This window comes from Thalassophryne amazonica, chromosome 3 (genome assembly GCF_902500255.1).
Source record: "Thalassophryne amazonica chromosome 3, fThaAma1.1, whole genome shotgun sequence".
Classification (NCBI taxonomy): domain Eukaryota; kingdom Metazoa; phylum Chordata; class Actinopteri; order Batrachoidiformes; family Batrachoididae; genus Thalassophryne; species Thalassophryne amazonica.
The window spans coordinates 127,065,435-127,080,482 of NC_047105.1; the positions used below are offsets into that span (position 1 = coordinate 127,065,435).

Consider the following 15,048-nt stretch of genomic DNA (forward strand, 5'->3'; position numbering starts at 1 on the left):
GGAAAATTCTTCTTCGTTGGATTGTTGTGACTTCTTTGTGTTTAATGGCGGAGGGCAAACCAGTTTTTATGTGCAAGTCCGCCACCTCCTGGACTACATTAAGGACATATTGTGGACAAGTGTCCTCTGTGTTTGTGTATCGAGAGCAGAGTTGACTTTCGTCCTTTGGCCTCCTCATGTATTTTTTCATGAGAATTCAAGTTGTGAAAACAGCAAGGTGATTGTAACAATATTTATTTATTAGAAATCGGTAATTTATTGAAAACAGCAAGCCTGTTTAATGTCGCACTTCCACAATAAGAGCCTGTATTTCAAAATAAAAGCCTTCAAGGATTCTGCAGACCTGACAGAGTTCATCAGTCTGTCCGTCCTCTAATATCCCAGACAGCAGACTCAAATCTGGACATTTTCTGTCTGCATGTGATCTCAAACCCAGAATTAACATGTTCACACTCTGGACAAAACAGTAGAATTGTGTTTCAACAGTGTGGAAAAAAAAAATTTTGATCACTGTCATAGTGCAAATATAAAATTTCAGTTACACGTAATTTCTTTACATGGAATATTGTCCTGGTTAAGCAGCTCCAGAAAAGCTTATCGACAACAATAATTCATTTTAGAAAACTGAACACAACTGAAAACAGATTAAACCTTCAATAAAGACTTTCATAAAAGCAAAGACATTTTTTGATGTCAAGACTTTAAAAAAGTAGCATAACTATAAGAGATTTTCCAAAAAGTCAGCTGTCCTCTGTATATAGTACAAATGGCCACATCTAGAACCCGTGATTCCCCACAGGTCAACATCCTAGTATTTGTCAAAACTGAGTGACTTTGTTGTTTGGAGACAACAGTAGACAAATTCATCACCATTAATTTCATTTCTGTCCGACGTGACCTTTTGTCTTGTGGTTCAGTAACACATGGAGCCGTCCCTTGGTGGCAGTTGGAGCCAGGTAGAGGTCAACCAAGGGTTACACAGGGGTCAACATTTAAAAATACTCCAATCACATTGAAGCATATACCACATTATTTGACTCATTATAATAATTTGAAACCTTTTGTAATAAATTTGGAGTAACTTTAATTTTTATCCCCTCTTAATCTCTGTGTGTACTGAAGTTGACCTTTGTCACCTTTTCTGCTGCTTTTAACCCATAACTCCAGAACATTCATAAATAGTCTAAACTATACGGTTATAGAATCTTTATGAGAGAATTTACGTATTCTCCTTAAACAGGACAGAAAACCTCCTCGGCTCGTGAACTGTTTCATCAACATAAACACCAAATTTGGTACTTTCAAACAAATTGATGGTTTCTTCAAAAAAATCATACCACCTTTATTTTTGGTGAAATGCTGCCCACGTGTGTCCGATAAAGGTATTTATAATTATAAAGGCAGAACAAGTGACAGTCTTCCAAACACTTCTGCAGATAGATTTTTGTACAATTTACATATTTTTTTACATAAATAAACAAAGGTTTCATGACAAAAAATGGTTCATTTTTATGTGTTTGGTTTAGTTTTATTCATAGTGAAAAATGTGTGATTTATTAGTATAAAAGTCACAACGGAGTTTCAGTCCCAGAACCTCCAAACTAGTAAATTAATGCAATTTAACACTACAGAAAATGCAGAACTGACAATGATCAGAGCAGTTGAACAGCAGCGTTGTAAATCTGGACACCCTGTTGTCCTCAATTTGTGTCCGTCTCTTCTGTCATGTTGATCTTCCAGCATTTCTGCTGCCAAATTGTCATTACAGAATCAGAAATGCCGCTGATTCAGGAAAAATGTTGTTCACCTTTAAGACACTCTTCGTTCCTCCTGCATAATCGACTTCTGTCACCACTAATGGTTTGACCTCTGACCTTACAGGTATAGCAGCAGACATCATGAACCGGTTTTAGTTAATAACCAGAGCTCACCCGGGCTTTTTCTCCCAACTATTTCCCCACACTATGCAGGCGAAGAAAACGATGACACACCCCAAATAAAATTCTTTACAAACAGCTGCAAATTTTCTAAGAGTCATTTAAGTGTTTACACTATTGTGTAAATAGACTTGAATGAAACCTGAAGTACCATCTGAAATACTGACAGCAGTGTGTCAACTGTATCAGGGGACAGAAATTTGCTGGAATTATTTTTGCTGGAAGCTGAGGTTCTCCTCCAAAGTTTAATGATCGTTTAAAATTTCTTGAATGCCATCTTCTTTTGATGAATTTTTTTCTCTTTCTTGCAGTTTGGGAACTTGTCCAACTTTGAATGAATTTCATGGTTTTCATGGCCAAAAGTTGGTATTTTGCCCAAATTCAAAAATTAACAGTGAAGAACAGAACTACAAACAAAACCATCAGAATTTAAATGTATTAGAAACTGGATGAACAAAAATGTATTGTTTTCCTAACAAACAGCATTTGTTTCCAATAAAATTGTAAATTTTGTGAGGAAGAATTGTGAAGTGTTTAAATTAATCAAACTAATGTCAATCAAAATGAAACATTTTGCATGAATTTCACCTTAAAGAAGTCCATATTTTTACTCAAATTTATTATTTCATAGATCCGCAATGATGAACTGCGAACAGTATTTAAAAGAACAAACCAACAGAATTAAAATCTATCAGAAGCAAAGAGAAATAGGGTTTTGGTGAAGTTCACATTTTTCACCATAAAAATATCTACAATTTCCAAAACAATTCATAAGTTCAATATTGTGTAAGGAAGGGTTGTAACTCAGTATTTAGATGAAGCAAACAAAAACAATAACCAAATCCATCAAGAAGTAAAAAAGGAGAACATTTGGGTGAATTTCAGTTTTCACCCTAAAAAGTCTGTTTTTTCCTCAAAATTTACAATTCTAACATCAAGACATTATTACACTCAGAGAAAAGGATACAGTGTCATATCGGTGCCAAAACCACTCTCGCGTAAAAAATGCACCCAAGCGCATTATATTATTTCACACGCGTAAATATAAGTACCTGTTGTGTGCTGGGTTGTTTGGCTGGCTTGGTTTTTGTTTTTCTGTTTCTCCCACCAGGTGGTAGGCATTCAGGACTGAGTGGCTGAGCATTAGGACCTCACCCTGAACACCTGAGGCTTGTTTTCACGTGCAGGTCATCAGGACTCACAGCTGTGGTGTATTCTGTCTTGATCAGAGATTGCTGCATTTAAACCTTGAATGCACAGTGTGTGATTGCCAGAGACTCGACCTTGTGAGCAGACGTGTGAGATCGACGTCAGAACAATCTCACCATTACGGACGCAGAGACCGCTCCAGGTTTGACGCCACAGTCTGTGAAGGAGGATTGGGTGAGGTCACACGCTCTTCAGCACACTTCCTGAGGTAATTTGGTTTTGGTGACTTTTATGAAGTAATGACAGTGGATTTAGTGTCCCTCACACCTTGTGTTATTGAGCTGTCATGTTATGCTAATTGTCTAATCAGCTTCTGCTGCAGTGGAGATTTGAACTGAGTTGTTCCGTGCCTGCAGGGTGAGAAGCTGATATATATTTAAGCCATGAAGTGTTTGCTTATTGTGTGCACCTTTTGAGCTGTGTCTCTCTGGGTGGAGAGTGTTGGACTCACCTCATGTTTTCTTTCTTCACAGACTCGGTTTGTCGCGGCCACCTGGGGGGTGTCGGCGGGGTCCCTGGGTCCGAACTGCTGTGGCTCCAGACCGTTTGCGCTGCTGAGAGCGCGCCGTGTTTTCACCTCACCAGACCACGGACATTTTTGGTTTATCACTGCACTTATTATAATTATTAAATTCTGTTATCTTTTGAACCGTGCTGGGTCCTGTCAAACGCTGGGTCGGTGGTCCGACCGCGTCCGACACATGACAGTACCAGGGTAGTCAATTTGATGTTTCTGAAAGTTTGATCTGTCATAACTAGTTAATTAAAACCATTCTCTTCCTGGCATCCTGACTTTGTCTCAACCTTTGTCCCGTTTGTTCCTGTGTCTCTATTTCAAAAAAAGGAAAAAGAAGATATAAGTATTTCTACCTCTAACTTCCACAGCCGCTATTTTGATGGCCCTATTATTTGCATTGTTTTTTTTTTCCCGTGGCTGAGTGTGGGCACGAGCGTCGCCGGGGACAGCCCTCGTACAGTAGTGTTCAGTATAATAGTAGTGCTATGTGACTAAAAAGATTAATCCAGGTTTTGAGTATATTTCTTATTGTTACATGGGAAACAAGGTACCAGTAGATTCTCACAAATCCAACAAGACCAAGCATTCATCATATGCACACTCTTAAGGCTATGAAATTGGGCTATTAGTAAAAAAAAAAAAAAAGCAGAAAAGGGGGTGTTCACAATAATAGTAGTGTGGCATTCAGTCAGTGAGTTTGTCAATTTTGTGGAACAAACAGGTGTGAATCAGGTGTCCCCTATTTAAGGATGAAGCCAGCACCTGTTGAACATGCTTTTCTCTTTGAAAGCCTGAGGAAAATGGGACGTTCAAGACATTGTTCAGAAGAACAGCGTAGTTTGATTAAAAAGTTGATTGGAGAGGGGAAAACTTATATGTAGGTGCAAAAAATTATAGGCTGTTCATCTACAATGATCTCCAATGCTTTAAATTGGACAAAAAAGAGACGCGTGGAAGAAAATGGAAAACAACCATCAAAATGGATAGAAGAATAACCAGAATGGCAAAGGCTCACCCATTGATCAGCTCCAGGATGATCAAAGACAGTCTGGAGTTACCTGTAAGTGCTGTGACAATTAGAAGACGCCTGTGTGAAGCTAATTTATTTGCAAGAATCCCCCGCAAAGTCCCTCTGTTAAATAAAAGATGTGCAGAAGAGGTTACAATTTGCCAAAGAACACATCAACTGGCCTAAAGAGAAATAGAGGAATATTATGTGGACCGATGAGAGTAAAACTGTTCTTTTTGGGTCCAAGGGCCACAGACAGTTTGTGAGACGACCCCCAAACTCTGAATTCAAGTCACAGTTCACAGTGAAGACAGTGAAGCACGGTGGTGCAAGCATCATGATATGGGCATGTTTCTCCTACTATGGTGTTGGGCCTATATATCGCATAGCAGGTATCATGGACCAGTTTGGATATGTCAAAATACTTGAAGAGGTCATGTTGCCTGAGAGGACATGCCCTTGAAATGGATGTTTCAACAAGACAATGACCCCAAGCACACTAGTAAACAAGCAAAATCTTGGTTCCAAACCAACAAAATTAATGCCTCGCAGATGTGAAGAAATCATGAAAAACTGTGGTTATACAACTAAATACTAGTTTAGTGATTGACAGGATTGCTAAAAAAGCAGTTTGAACATAATAGTTTTGAGTTTGTAGCGTCAAAAGCAGATTCTACTACGTGAACATCCCCTTTTCTACTTTTTTTTACTAATAGCCCAATTTCATAGCCTTAAGAGTGTACATATCATGAAGGCTTGGTCTTACTGGATTTGCGAGAATCTACTGGTACCTTGTTTCCCATGTAACAATACGAAATATACTCAAAACCTGGATTAATCTTTTAAGTCACACAGTACTACTATTATTCTGAACACTACTGTATGTCCCCATCAGAAACATGGCACTTTCGCTGTATTTTGTTTGGGGGTAAATTACAAGGCAAAGAAAGTGCAGTCGGTCTGTTCTGTGTCAGAGTGATCCCGTCAGATCTCAGAAGCTAAGCAGTACGGCATCTGGTTAGTACTTGGATGGGAGAACTCTTTGGAACACCAGCGGCTGTGTGTGTTTCTCCAGGTAACATTGGAGTTGCGTCAGGAAGGGCATCCGGCGTAAAACTTGTGCCAAGTACCAATGCGGATCTATCCGCTGTGGCGACCCTGAACAAAAACGGGAGCAGCCGAATGGACAACAACATTATTTTAGGCTGTAGTCAACAGATTAGTAAAAAATGATTTATGTACTATATATAGCAATGCCACAATCAGCGCAGGGGCCCAGTCCCCCACAATAAACCCTGCTTTCCAGCTCACTGGCCCTGGAGAAACATCAATTCAAGGTACTGATAATGGGCTAAGAAATATACAATATACAACCTTTTCCAAACCATCATTTTATAGCGTGCATGAATACCTTTAGCATTCTGCCAAATGGAATGCGATGACACCATTACCGCCCACACATTCCAACCCTTCAGAATGCTACATGTTAAACTGAAGGCCTTGGCATTTCTTGTTGTGTTAAAGTTCTGGGAGTCCTAGTGTTAACTGTGTGCACACGCAGAGATAATTTGCACACACTGTGAGCGAGGACCAATGCGCCCCCCCATCCTCTCAAAGTTAATTTCTGCTCACATGCAGTGGGTTCCTGCTTGCTCGCTCAAAACCTGGGGGAGGAAATGAGGGATTGGTACTAGCTCTGCTGTGATTGGTTGTTTCTGATCAAAGGGAGATACCGTTGTCTTCTTCAGGGAGGTGGAGGTGTAATGGTTTGATGTGATTTAAGAGGTTTGACATTGTCATCTGATGATTAATAATCACATTATTCCCTTTGATCAGTTTTGGTGTAGAGAGTCAGACTCAGACACGCCGGGTTTCATTAACCTCAGGTGACTTTTAGTACTTTCTGTAATTTATTATTCAATAATGCTGAATTTATGTGGAAGTGATTTTTGTACAGAAGGTTCAGAGATCTGTCGCTGAGATAGATGATGACTGGAGTTAAGTTTTAAGCAGAAATGGGGCGATAATTGATTAATGCCACTGTCTTCATTTTAGCAGACTGACTTCTGTGTCAGAGAAATAGGCTGTCAATCAAATCTTGCTCTTCAGAAACTACCAAGCACAGCAGAGCTAGTACCAATCCCTTGTTCCCTCTCGACAGTGCTAAAACCCTCCCCCAACTTTCAAGCGAGAGAGCAGAAACCCACTGCACACGAGCAGAAATTAATTTCGAGAGTGGGGGGACGCTGGTCCTCACTCAAGGAGCAGTTTCCTCTGATAATTTTAGAATTTTTTATATTTTCACATTTCTTGTATTAGAAATGCCCTAAACAAATTAAAATGCATGTGTAATGACACAAAATGACCATGTCATTTGGACCTAAATGACAAGGTGAGGACTTTTTCCAGGCATGTACAACATAGCCGGTTCTGTTTAAGTTAATGTTAATAGTTTGTTGTTATATGTATTGGTTGTTACGATTGTTATTGTAGGGTGCAGCGACACTATTGGGCTTTATGCTCTAGTTATCGGCTTTAGCATTTTTCATCAGCAAGGTGTGCTAGGCTAGTTATAGGCTCAATTACGGTAGCTCTTCTGGCTATAATTAGCCAACTTTTGTTGCTTTCTCTCTCTTCTACAAGGGCTCCGCCAAGGTTATCTGCCAATTTTATAATGGAGGTTGTTGAGAAAATGTCTCATTGTTGTGCTACCTTTTTCATGATTTCTGCTTCAGAACACTTCAAGGACTGATCATTACTTATTATCGATGCTCTGTAGGCCTGGTTGATTTCAGTGAGACCCAGACCGCCATCTCTATGAGGGAGATATATTCTGTCCATGCACTGATTTCTCTATGTAACTTTGCGGAGGGTGAGCATCTTCCTGGTTTTAGTATCTAACTCATTAAGCTCATGCTGTGGCCAGTCTACTATGCCAAACCCATAGGTCACCACTGGTGTTGCAAATAGGTTTATGGCTGCGATTTTGTTCTTTGGTGTTAATTCCAATTTGTAAAACTTTTGTCTATTTTTGTCCGGAATGAATTCTCATGTGTCTTTTCAGGTTGCCCCTTTGTCCAAATCTTCGACCACACTTGGAACAGCCAAATGGTTTTTGTCCTGAATGAATTCTCATGTGTGTTTCCAGGTTGCCCTTTCGTCCAAATCTTCGACCACATTCAGAACAGCAAAATGGTTGGTGTATTGGATGAATTATCATGTGTGTTTTCAGATCGCTGTTTTGTCCAAATCTTTTACCACACTCAGAACAGCCAAATGGTTGGTGTCCTGAATGAATTCTCATGTGTGTTTTTAGGTTGCCCTTTTGTCCAAATCTTTGACCACATTCAGAACAAGGAAATGGTTTGTGTCCTGTATGAATTATCATGTGTGTTGTCAGGTTGTCCTTTTGTCCAAATCTTTGACCACACTCAGAACAGCCAAATGGTTTGTGTCCTGTATGAATTATCATGTGTGTTTTCAGATTGCTCTTTTGTCCAAATCTTTTACCACACCCAGAACAGCCAAATGGTTTGGTTCCTGTATGAATTATCATGTGTTTTTTTAGATCACTCTTTTGTCCAAATGTTTTACCACACTCAGAACAGCCAAATGGTTTGTGTCCTGAATGAATTCTCATGTGTCTGTTCAGGTAGCTCTTTAGTCCAAATCTTTGACCACATTCACAACAAGCAAATGGTTTGTGTCCTGAATGAATTATCATGTGTTTTTTCAGATCGCTCTTTTGTCCAAATCTTTTACCACACTCAGAACAGCCAAATGGTTTGTGTCCTGAATGAATTCTCACGTGTGTTTTCAGGTTGCCCTTTAGTCCAAATCTTTGACCACATTCAGAACAGCTAAATGGTTTTTGTACTGTATGACTTTTCATGTGTATTTTCACAGTGCCTTTCTGTGTATGTGTTTTATCCCAATTAGAACAGCTCTGTTGCTCTGAGTTGTTCATGTGACCAGATGCTCTTCCATATTTTGAGCCTTTAAATTGTTTCTCATCAGTGTTGCCTGAATGAACAATATTGGCATTTTTTTGACAGTTAAAACTTTTCTGACATACTCTGGACTGTTTCCAGTCATAACTGTCATCAGTCTCACTTCCAGAACTGTCTGAACTCCTACCACTGGTTCCTGGTTGTAAATGACTGTTTGGACCTGAGTTGCTGGCTGGTTGTGGTCCTTCATCAGCTTCTGCTGTCAGTGTTCTGTGTACAGATGAGCTGCTGGCTACAGGCTCAGCCTCTGTGCTCTCATTACTTCGACTTTGATGAAGCTGTGAAGACTCTGGTTTTTCATCATCATTTTCACTCTTCACAGAGACGGCAGTGAAACCAAACTTGGTGAGATCTGCCTCCTCCAGCTGCTGAAGCTGCTCTCCCTGCTGACTTATCCACAGCTTCTCTTCTTTAATGTCCTGCTGGTCAACACTCAGATTCCATTCCTGGTGTTGAGGGAGAGTTTCTTCTTTAATCACCAACAACGGCTGCATGTCTGCAAAGAAACAATTAAATTAACAAATGTTTGAACAAAACATTAAAATAGAGTGGTGAGTTTGGCTTGACAACAGTGAGTTATTGCACTGATGGAATTGATAAACAGTCCAGGCGGAAGGTGCCAGAATTGCTCAGTTAGTGACAAAAGCATGAAACTTGGCACAATGATATTTTAGGGAGTACTAATAATTTTCACATGTGGCGGCATTTTGAAATGTGTCGCCCTCTGCACCAGTTGCCTAGACTAAAAGTGGAAATGTACATCAGGAGGACTGGTTTTACATTTCACACATTTTAATTCAGCCTGTGTAATGTATTATTTTCTGGATTGCCACAATATGATATGAGATATCTACAGATGGCACTGAATACTACCACTTGAGTTTTGAAGAAAACCAGGAGATTTAATCACAGCCGTTCTGGCTTCGCTTCACTGGCTCCATGTGACTCAAAGAGCAGATTTCAAGGTTTTGTTGCTGACATATAAGGCTTTAAATGGTCATGAACTCAACTATTTTGCTGAACCTGTTCAGCCTTATGTGGCTCCTCGTGTCCTTGGACGCAGACTTGCTGTGTCTCAAATGTTAAAAAGAAGTCAGCTGGCTTCAGAGCCTTTTCTTGCCATGCTTGTACCTTGTGGAACAGGCTGCCTGTTGACATTAGAAAGGCAACTTTAAGATGATTTGTAAAACATTTATTTTCTACTGCGTAAAATTAGTTTTCAATTCAATTACTATTCAATTATTACATTGATACTGGGCCAAATCACAACAAAACTGCCTTAAGGTGTTTCACACAAGTAAGGTCTAACCTTAGTAACCCAGAGAGCAAGCACACAGGCAACAGTGGTAAGGAAAAATTCCCTCTGATGACACTGAAGAAGAAACCTGAAGCAGGCCAGAGTCAGAATGGTGACCCACTGCTGAGTTTTTCTTTTGTGGTTTTAATTGGTTTTACTTTGAGATATGGGGATTTTTGTTCAATGTTCTTCTGGAGAAATGTGCAGCACTTTGTTGAGTTTCCCCCATTTAAAATGCTTCATTAATTTATTATCACGACTTGAACAAGATGCCAAAATTCGTGAAATATGATATGAACACATCTACAGTGACATTACAACTCATGAAAACATATACGAGGTCTGTCAATAAAGTATAGGTCCTTTTTATTTTTTTCAAAAACTATATGGATTTCATTCATATGTTTTTACGTCAGACATGCTTGAACCCTCGAGCGCATGCGTGAGTTTTTCCACGCCTGTCGGTGACGTCATTCGTGGACACGATTCGAAAAATTAAGCTGGTTTTCGGTGAAAGTTTTAACGGCTGATGAGAGATTTTGAGGTGATACTGTCGCTTTAAGGACTTCCAACACAGCGGGACGTCACGCAGCGCTCCCAGGCGCCGTCGTCAACCTGTTTCAAGCTAAAAACCGCCACATTTCAGGCTCTATTGATCCAGGACGTCGTGAGAGAACAGAGAAGTTTCAGAAGAAGTCGGTTTCAGCATTTTATCCGGATATTCCACTGTTAAAGGAGATTTTTTTAATGAAAGACGTGCGGGCGTATTGCAGCGTCGGCTCGCAGCCGCTGCGACGCTCCGCCGCAGGAAAAACACCTCCGTTGGAAGCCTTAAGGACAAGTTGGAACATGTCCAGCTGTTAAACAATTTCTCATATACTCACTCCACTGAAAGCCATCAAAAGCCGCCTGGATTTTACAAATGGTTATCAACACGGAGGTGTTTTTCCTGTGCCGCCGCACCGCGCCGGCTGCGTCCCAACGCACGGACCCGTCCGCACGTCTTTCATTAAAAAAAATCTCCTTTGACAGTGGAATATCCGGATAAAATGCTGAAACCGACTTCTTCTGAAACTTCTCTGTTCTCTCACGACGTCCTGGATCAATAGAGCCTGAAATGTGGAGGTTTTCAGCTTGAAACAGGCTGACGACGGCGCCTGGGAATGCTGCAAGACGTCTCGCTCCGTGGGAAGTCCTTAAAGCGACAGTATCACCTCAAAATCTCTCATCAGCCGTTAAAATTTTCACCGAAAACCAGCTTAATTTTTCGAACCGTGTCCACTTCGATGTGTCTCACAGGTTTAGAAAAAATTTTGATCAAACAAAGCGCCAGTCTCTCAGCAACTTCTCAGACAAAGGAATTCCGACGAGGGGCTGGACGACTCCTCCCACAAGGAGTGCTCACAGGCGAATGACGTCACCGACAGGCGTGGAAAAACTCACGCATGCGCACGAGGGTTCAAGCATGTCTGACGTAAAAACATATGAATTAAATCCATATAGTTTTTGAAAAAAATAAAAAGGACCTATACTTTATTGACAGCCCTCGTACAAGCCAATTAATTTAATTACAGTATTTTCTGGAGTTTAAGTTGCTTTTTATTTTTTCACTAGTCTGGGAGGCCCTGCAACTTATACTCCGGTGGGACTTACATACAACCCCTGGCAAAAATTATGGAATCACCGGCCTCGGAGGATGTTCATTCAGTTGTTTAATTTTGTAGAAAAAAGCAGATCACAGACATGACACAAAACTAAATTCATTTCAAATGGCAACTTTCTGGCTTTAAGATGTTGTGTGGGCCGCTGAAGAGGAGGTACTGCTGGCCCACCACCACCAGATGGCGCCCTGCTTGAAGTGCGGGCTTCAAGCAGGAGAGGGCGTCGGAGCAACCGGGAGTGGCAGCTGTCACTCATCCACAGTTCATCACCACCACCATAAAGGCCGGACTACAACTCCACCTCCCCGCTGAGAAATCAGCCACTAGAGAGGTAATTTCTCTGCTACACTTAACTCTGACTTAGAGTCTGAACTTCTTTGCAGCTGTTTTCCTGTGGTGTGCCTTATCTGAAGGATTGGCGTTTGGTGTGATCAGCGACGGCTTTGCTTCACACTCCAACCAGATAAGTGGTTAGACAGGAGCTGCACGAGTGTGTGACTGGAGGTGGAGGTGCTCCCTCCCAAAAGAACACAGACTGTGGGATTACTGAGTGTGCGAACTCACACTCATCAATACTGTTTCTGTTCTCTGCCAGCAGTACCAGGTCTGACAGCTGGAGACGGTGGCCACCTGGGGATCCAGGACTTGGCAGCTCCGGTGTTCTTCAGATCCGTTGGCGGTGAAGGCCGTGTGGGATCCGGCTCGGTTCGGGACGGATGTCTCCTATCCTCAAGCCTGCCCACACGTCACGCTACATATAATTGTCTGTGGTACCAAAACTGTTTGTCTGTATTCCGTTGTGCACTTCACAACATTAAATTGTTACTGTTTGGCTTATCCATTGTCCGTTTGTAACCCAGTGTTAAAAATGAGAGAAAAAAATATATATATTCATAAACACTTGGTTAAAAAGAAAAAAATCACAAGAGCATAAATAGTGATAAAATAACAAATATAAGTTCATAAATATGTTGACATAAACATGCTAAAAAAAAGAGTTAAAAAGTTGTAAGCTTAAGTTAAAATGTTGTTTTGATTGACACACTGAGCAACCAATAGCAGTTAAGTCTGGTGTGATATTAACCAATAAGGTCAACGGTTGAGCCACGGGGCATTGCACAATGCTGCGCCTTGCTCAGTCTCTCATCAGACGCTGACCAGAGAACTCCCTGCTCGTGTGTTGTAAGAGCTAACGTGTGGAAATTGGTTTTCTTCTACTGATACAGTTGTTGCTTGGTAAGCACAAACCAATGCTATAACTGCCTGAATTATCATACGTTGCATATTTGTGACAAAGCCTTTGTTAAATCTTAAGATACTGAAGTGCCGAGTGCCCACGGAAGCCTCTGGAAACCCCGTAGCCTTGTTAGCACATTGTGCCCTGTATCGGTGAGTCCCATACACAATGAATTGTGCTAACATAGCATGCTAATCTCCGCTAGCATTTTTCACTGTAAAAATGCCATTTTATTAGGCCAAAATGATTATTTGTGTGTTGGTTTATTAAATCAGCAATGTAACTAAAAGGTACAATGTAAAGTTTTATGTTTTTGTTGTAAAAGGTTGTATATTTCTGCTCGTTTTGAAGCGACAGTCTATCAGCTAAGCTGTTAACATAGTTCTTAAGCACTGGGAACAGTAGCAGGAAAACTACAAGTGCAATTCACTGCCACTTTCCTAATCTTTTGGTACATATGATTAGATCGAGAAGCCAATAAGTATTCCAAATGCACTTTAAAGGTGTGTTGTGTTATTTTTGATGTGTACTGACTATGCACTCCAAACAATCCCTTACCAAAAAGTAGTATATGCAAGCATGTTTCAAGTATACTTCTAGTTTACTTTTTATATACTTACCAGTACTATTTTTTGGTAAGGGATGGAACTAGTATGATTACTGTATTACCACATTCCAACTATTTTATTTGGTATATTGATATGGTAATGATGTAATTGTAAACCTTAGGAATTCAAAATGTTGTACAACATGTTTTATTTTTGAAAAATGAATGTACACAGTAGTTTATGGGTATTGTAGTTCTATAGTACATATTTTAAGCTACTTTATTCTGACCTGATCCATAGGTCAAGTTTTATGGTTTGGATCAAAGTTCGAATTGCAGACGTGCAAGGGAAGAACGGATCAAGATTTCCAGTACTGGATGGCGAGCCCCAGCCCAAAGAGTCAAATGAACTGGTAGCTTGTAGCCCGACTGGTTACAAACACACTGAACACTGAACGAACCTCTTAAAAAAAACAAAAAAACAAAACACTTATCAGACTACAACAGACATTGAAAAAAGACTAAAGGACTATACCCGGGTTTATTTTATTTTGGGTAAAGAGCGCTCTCGTTTATTTTTTTGCCATTGTATTGTTAGTTCACATGAGTTCATTGACAATCAATTCTATATAAATAATTCTTCACTTTAAATCAAAGTGTTGTTTATGTCTTATGTTGATACACCCCTAGGCTCTTATGAATCTATAATCTGTCTGATCCGGCCCATTTCTCCCTTTCCTGCTGGTACATACGGTAGAGGTAAATATATTGCCACTTCCAAATACTATAAAATGGTCAAGAAAGCACCTTAAGTGTTACATAAAGTGGCGAGCCCAGCCAGGAGCCTAGAGAGTTGTGTAACATAGGAATAACCCCCAGGAATCAGACTAAACAGTTTAAACACTGTCAGAATGGAGTTTGACGAAAAACTTGGTGTCAAAGTTCCGAATGCACTTATTGTTAGTGGTTTTACTGGATCAGGAAAAAGGTGAAGAGCTTTTGGAGTACCTAGAGCAGCATGGTACAATTACTAGGGTGTTAACTGTTCCTGAGTCATCCGTATTTAAAGACAGCAGGATTATTGAGTTGGAATCCGGTAGAGCTCTACAAACTTTAGCTCCATCTTTGCCTTACACATTTGTACCCACTGACAATCCTGATCTTAAATACTGCATTCAGGCTTTGAAAGATGTGTACAGCAGGACAGTAGGGGGTTGTGCTACTAACACGTACCTTAGTGAACTAAAGGATTTAGCCAAGTTAAGTGGGAAAGACTATGAAGATGTGTTGCGGGAGGTTATGTCTACCATTGAAAAGTCCATTGGTACTGCAGATGCTGAGCCAAACACTCCCATTGAGCCCGCACAGAGTTCAATCTCACCTCCACATCAAGTTGAAGCCCCACACACTCCAAAACCCTTCCACTACTCATATCAAAGCCCCCTCAGACAAAATGTGACATCTCAAATGTTGAGTCCAGACAATCTTAGCCCACCTGAAATCCAGAAAATCGTAGTTGAGCATGTTGTTAAAAATGCAGAAAAGACACGAAGTTCTCACTCCTCATTAAGACTGCATGCTTTTTCTGGTAAAGCACCCAGACCTTACAGTGAAGCTGACTACG

The 15,048-nt window shown here is 40.5% G+C and overlaps 1 protein-coding gene across 1 annotated transcript; it reads right to left on the minus strand.

The window, feature by feature from the left end:
* Positions 1 to 7,886: 7,886 nt before the first annotated feature.
* Positions 7,887 to 8,864, minus strand: LOC117507562 (gastrula zinc finger protein XlCGF8.2DB-like; the record flags this gene model as incomplete). Its single annotated transcript, XM_034167425.1, has 1 exon — positions 7,887 to 8,864. A coding segment is annotated over exon 1 (753 nt), but the record flags the coding sequence as incomplete, so codon positions are not given.
* Between the last annotated feature and the right edge of the window lie 6,184 nt (positions 8,865 to 15,048).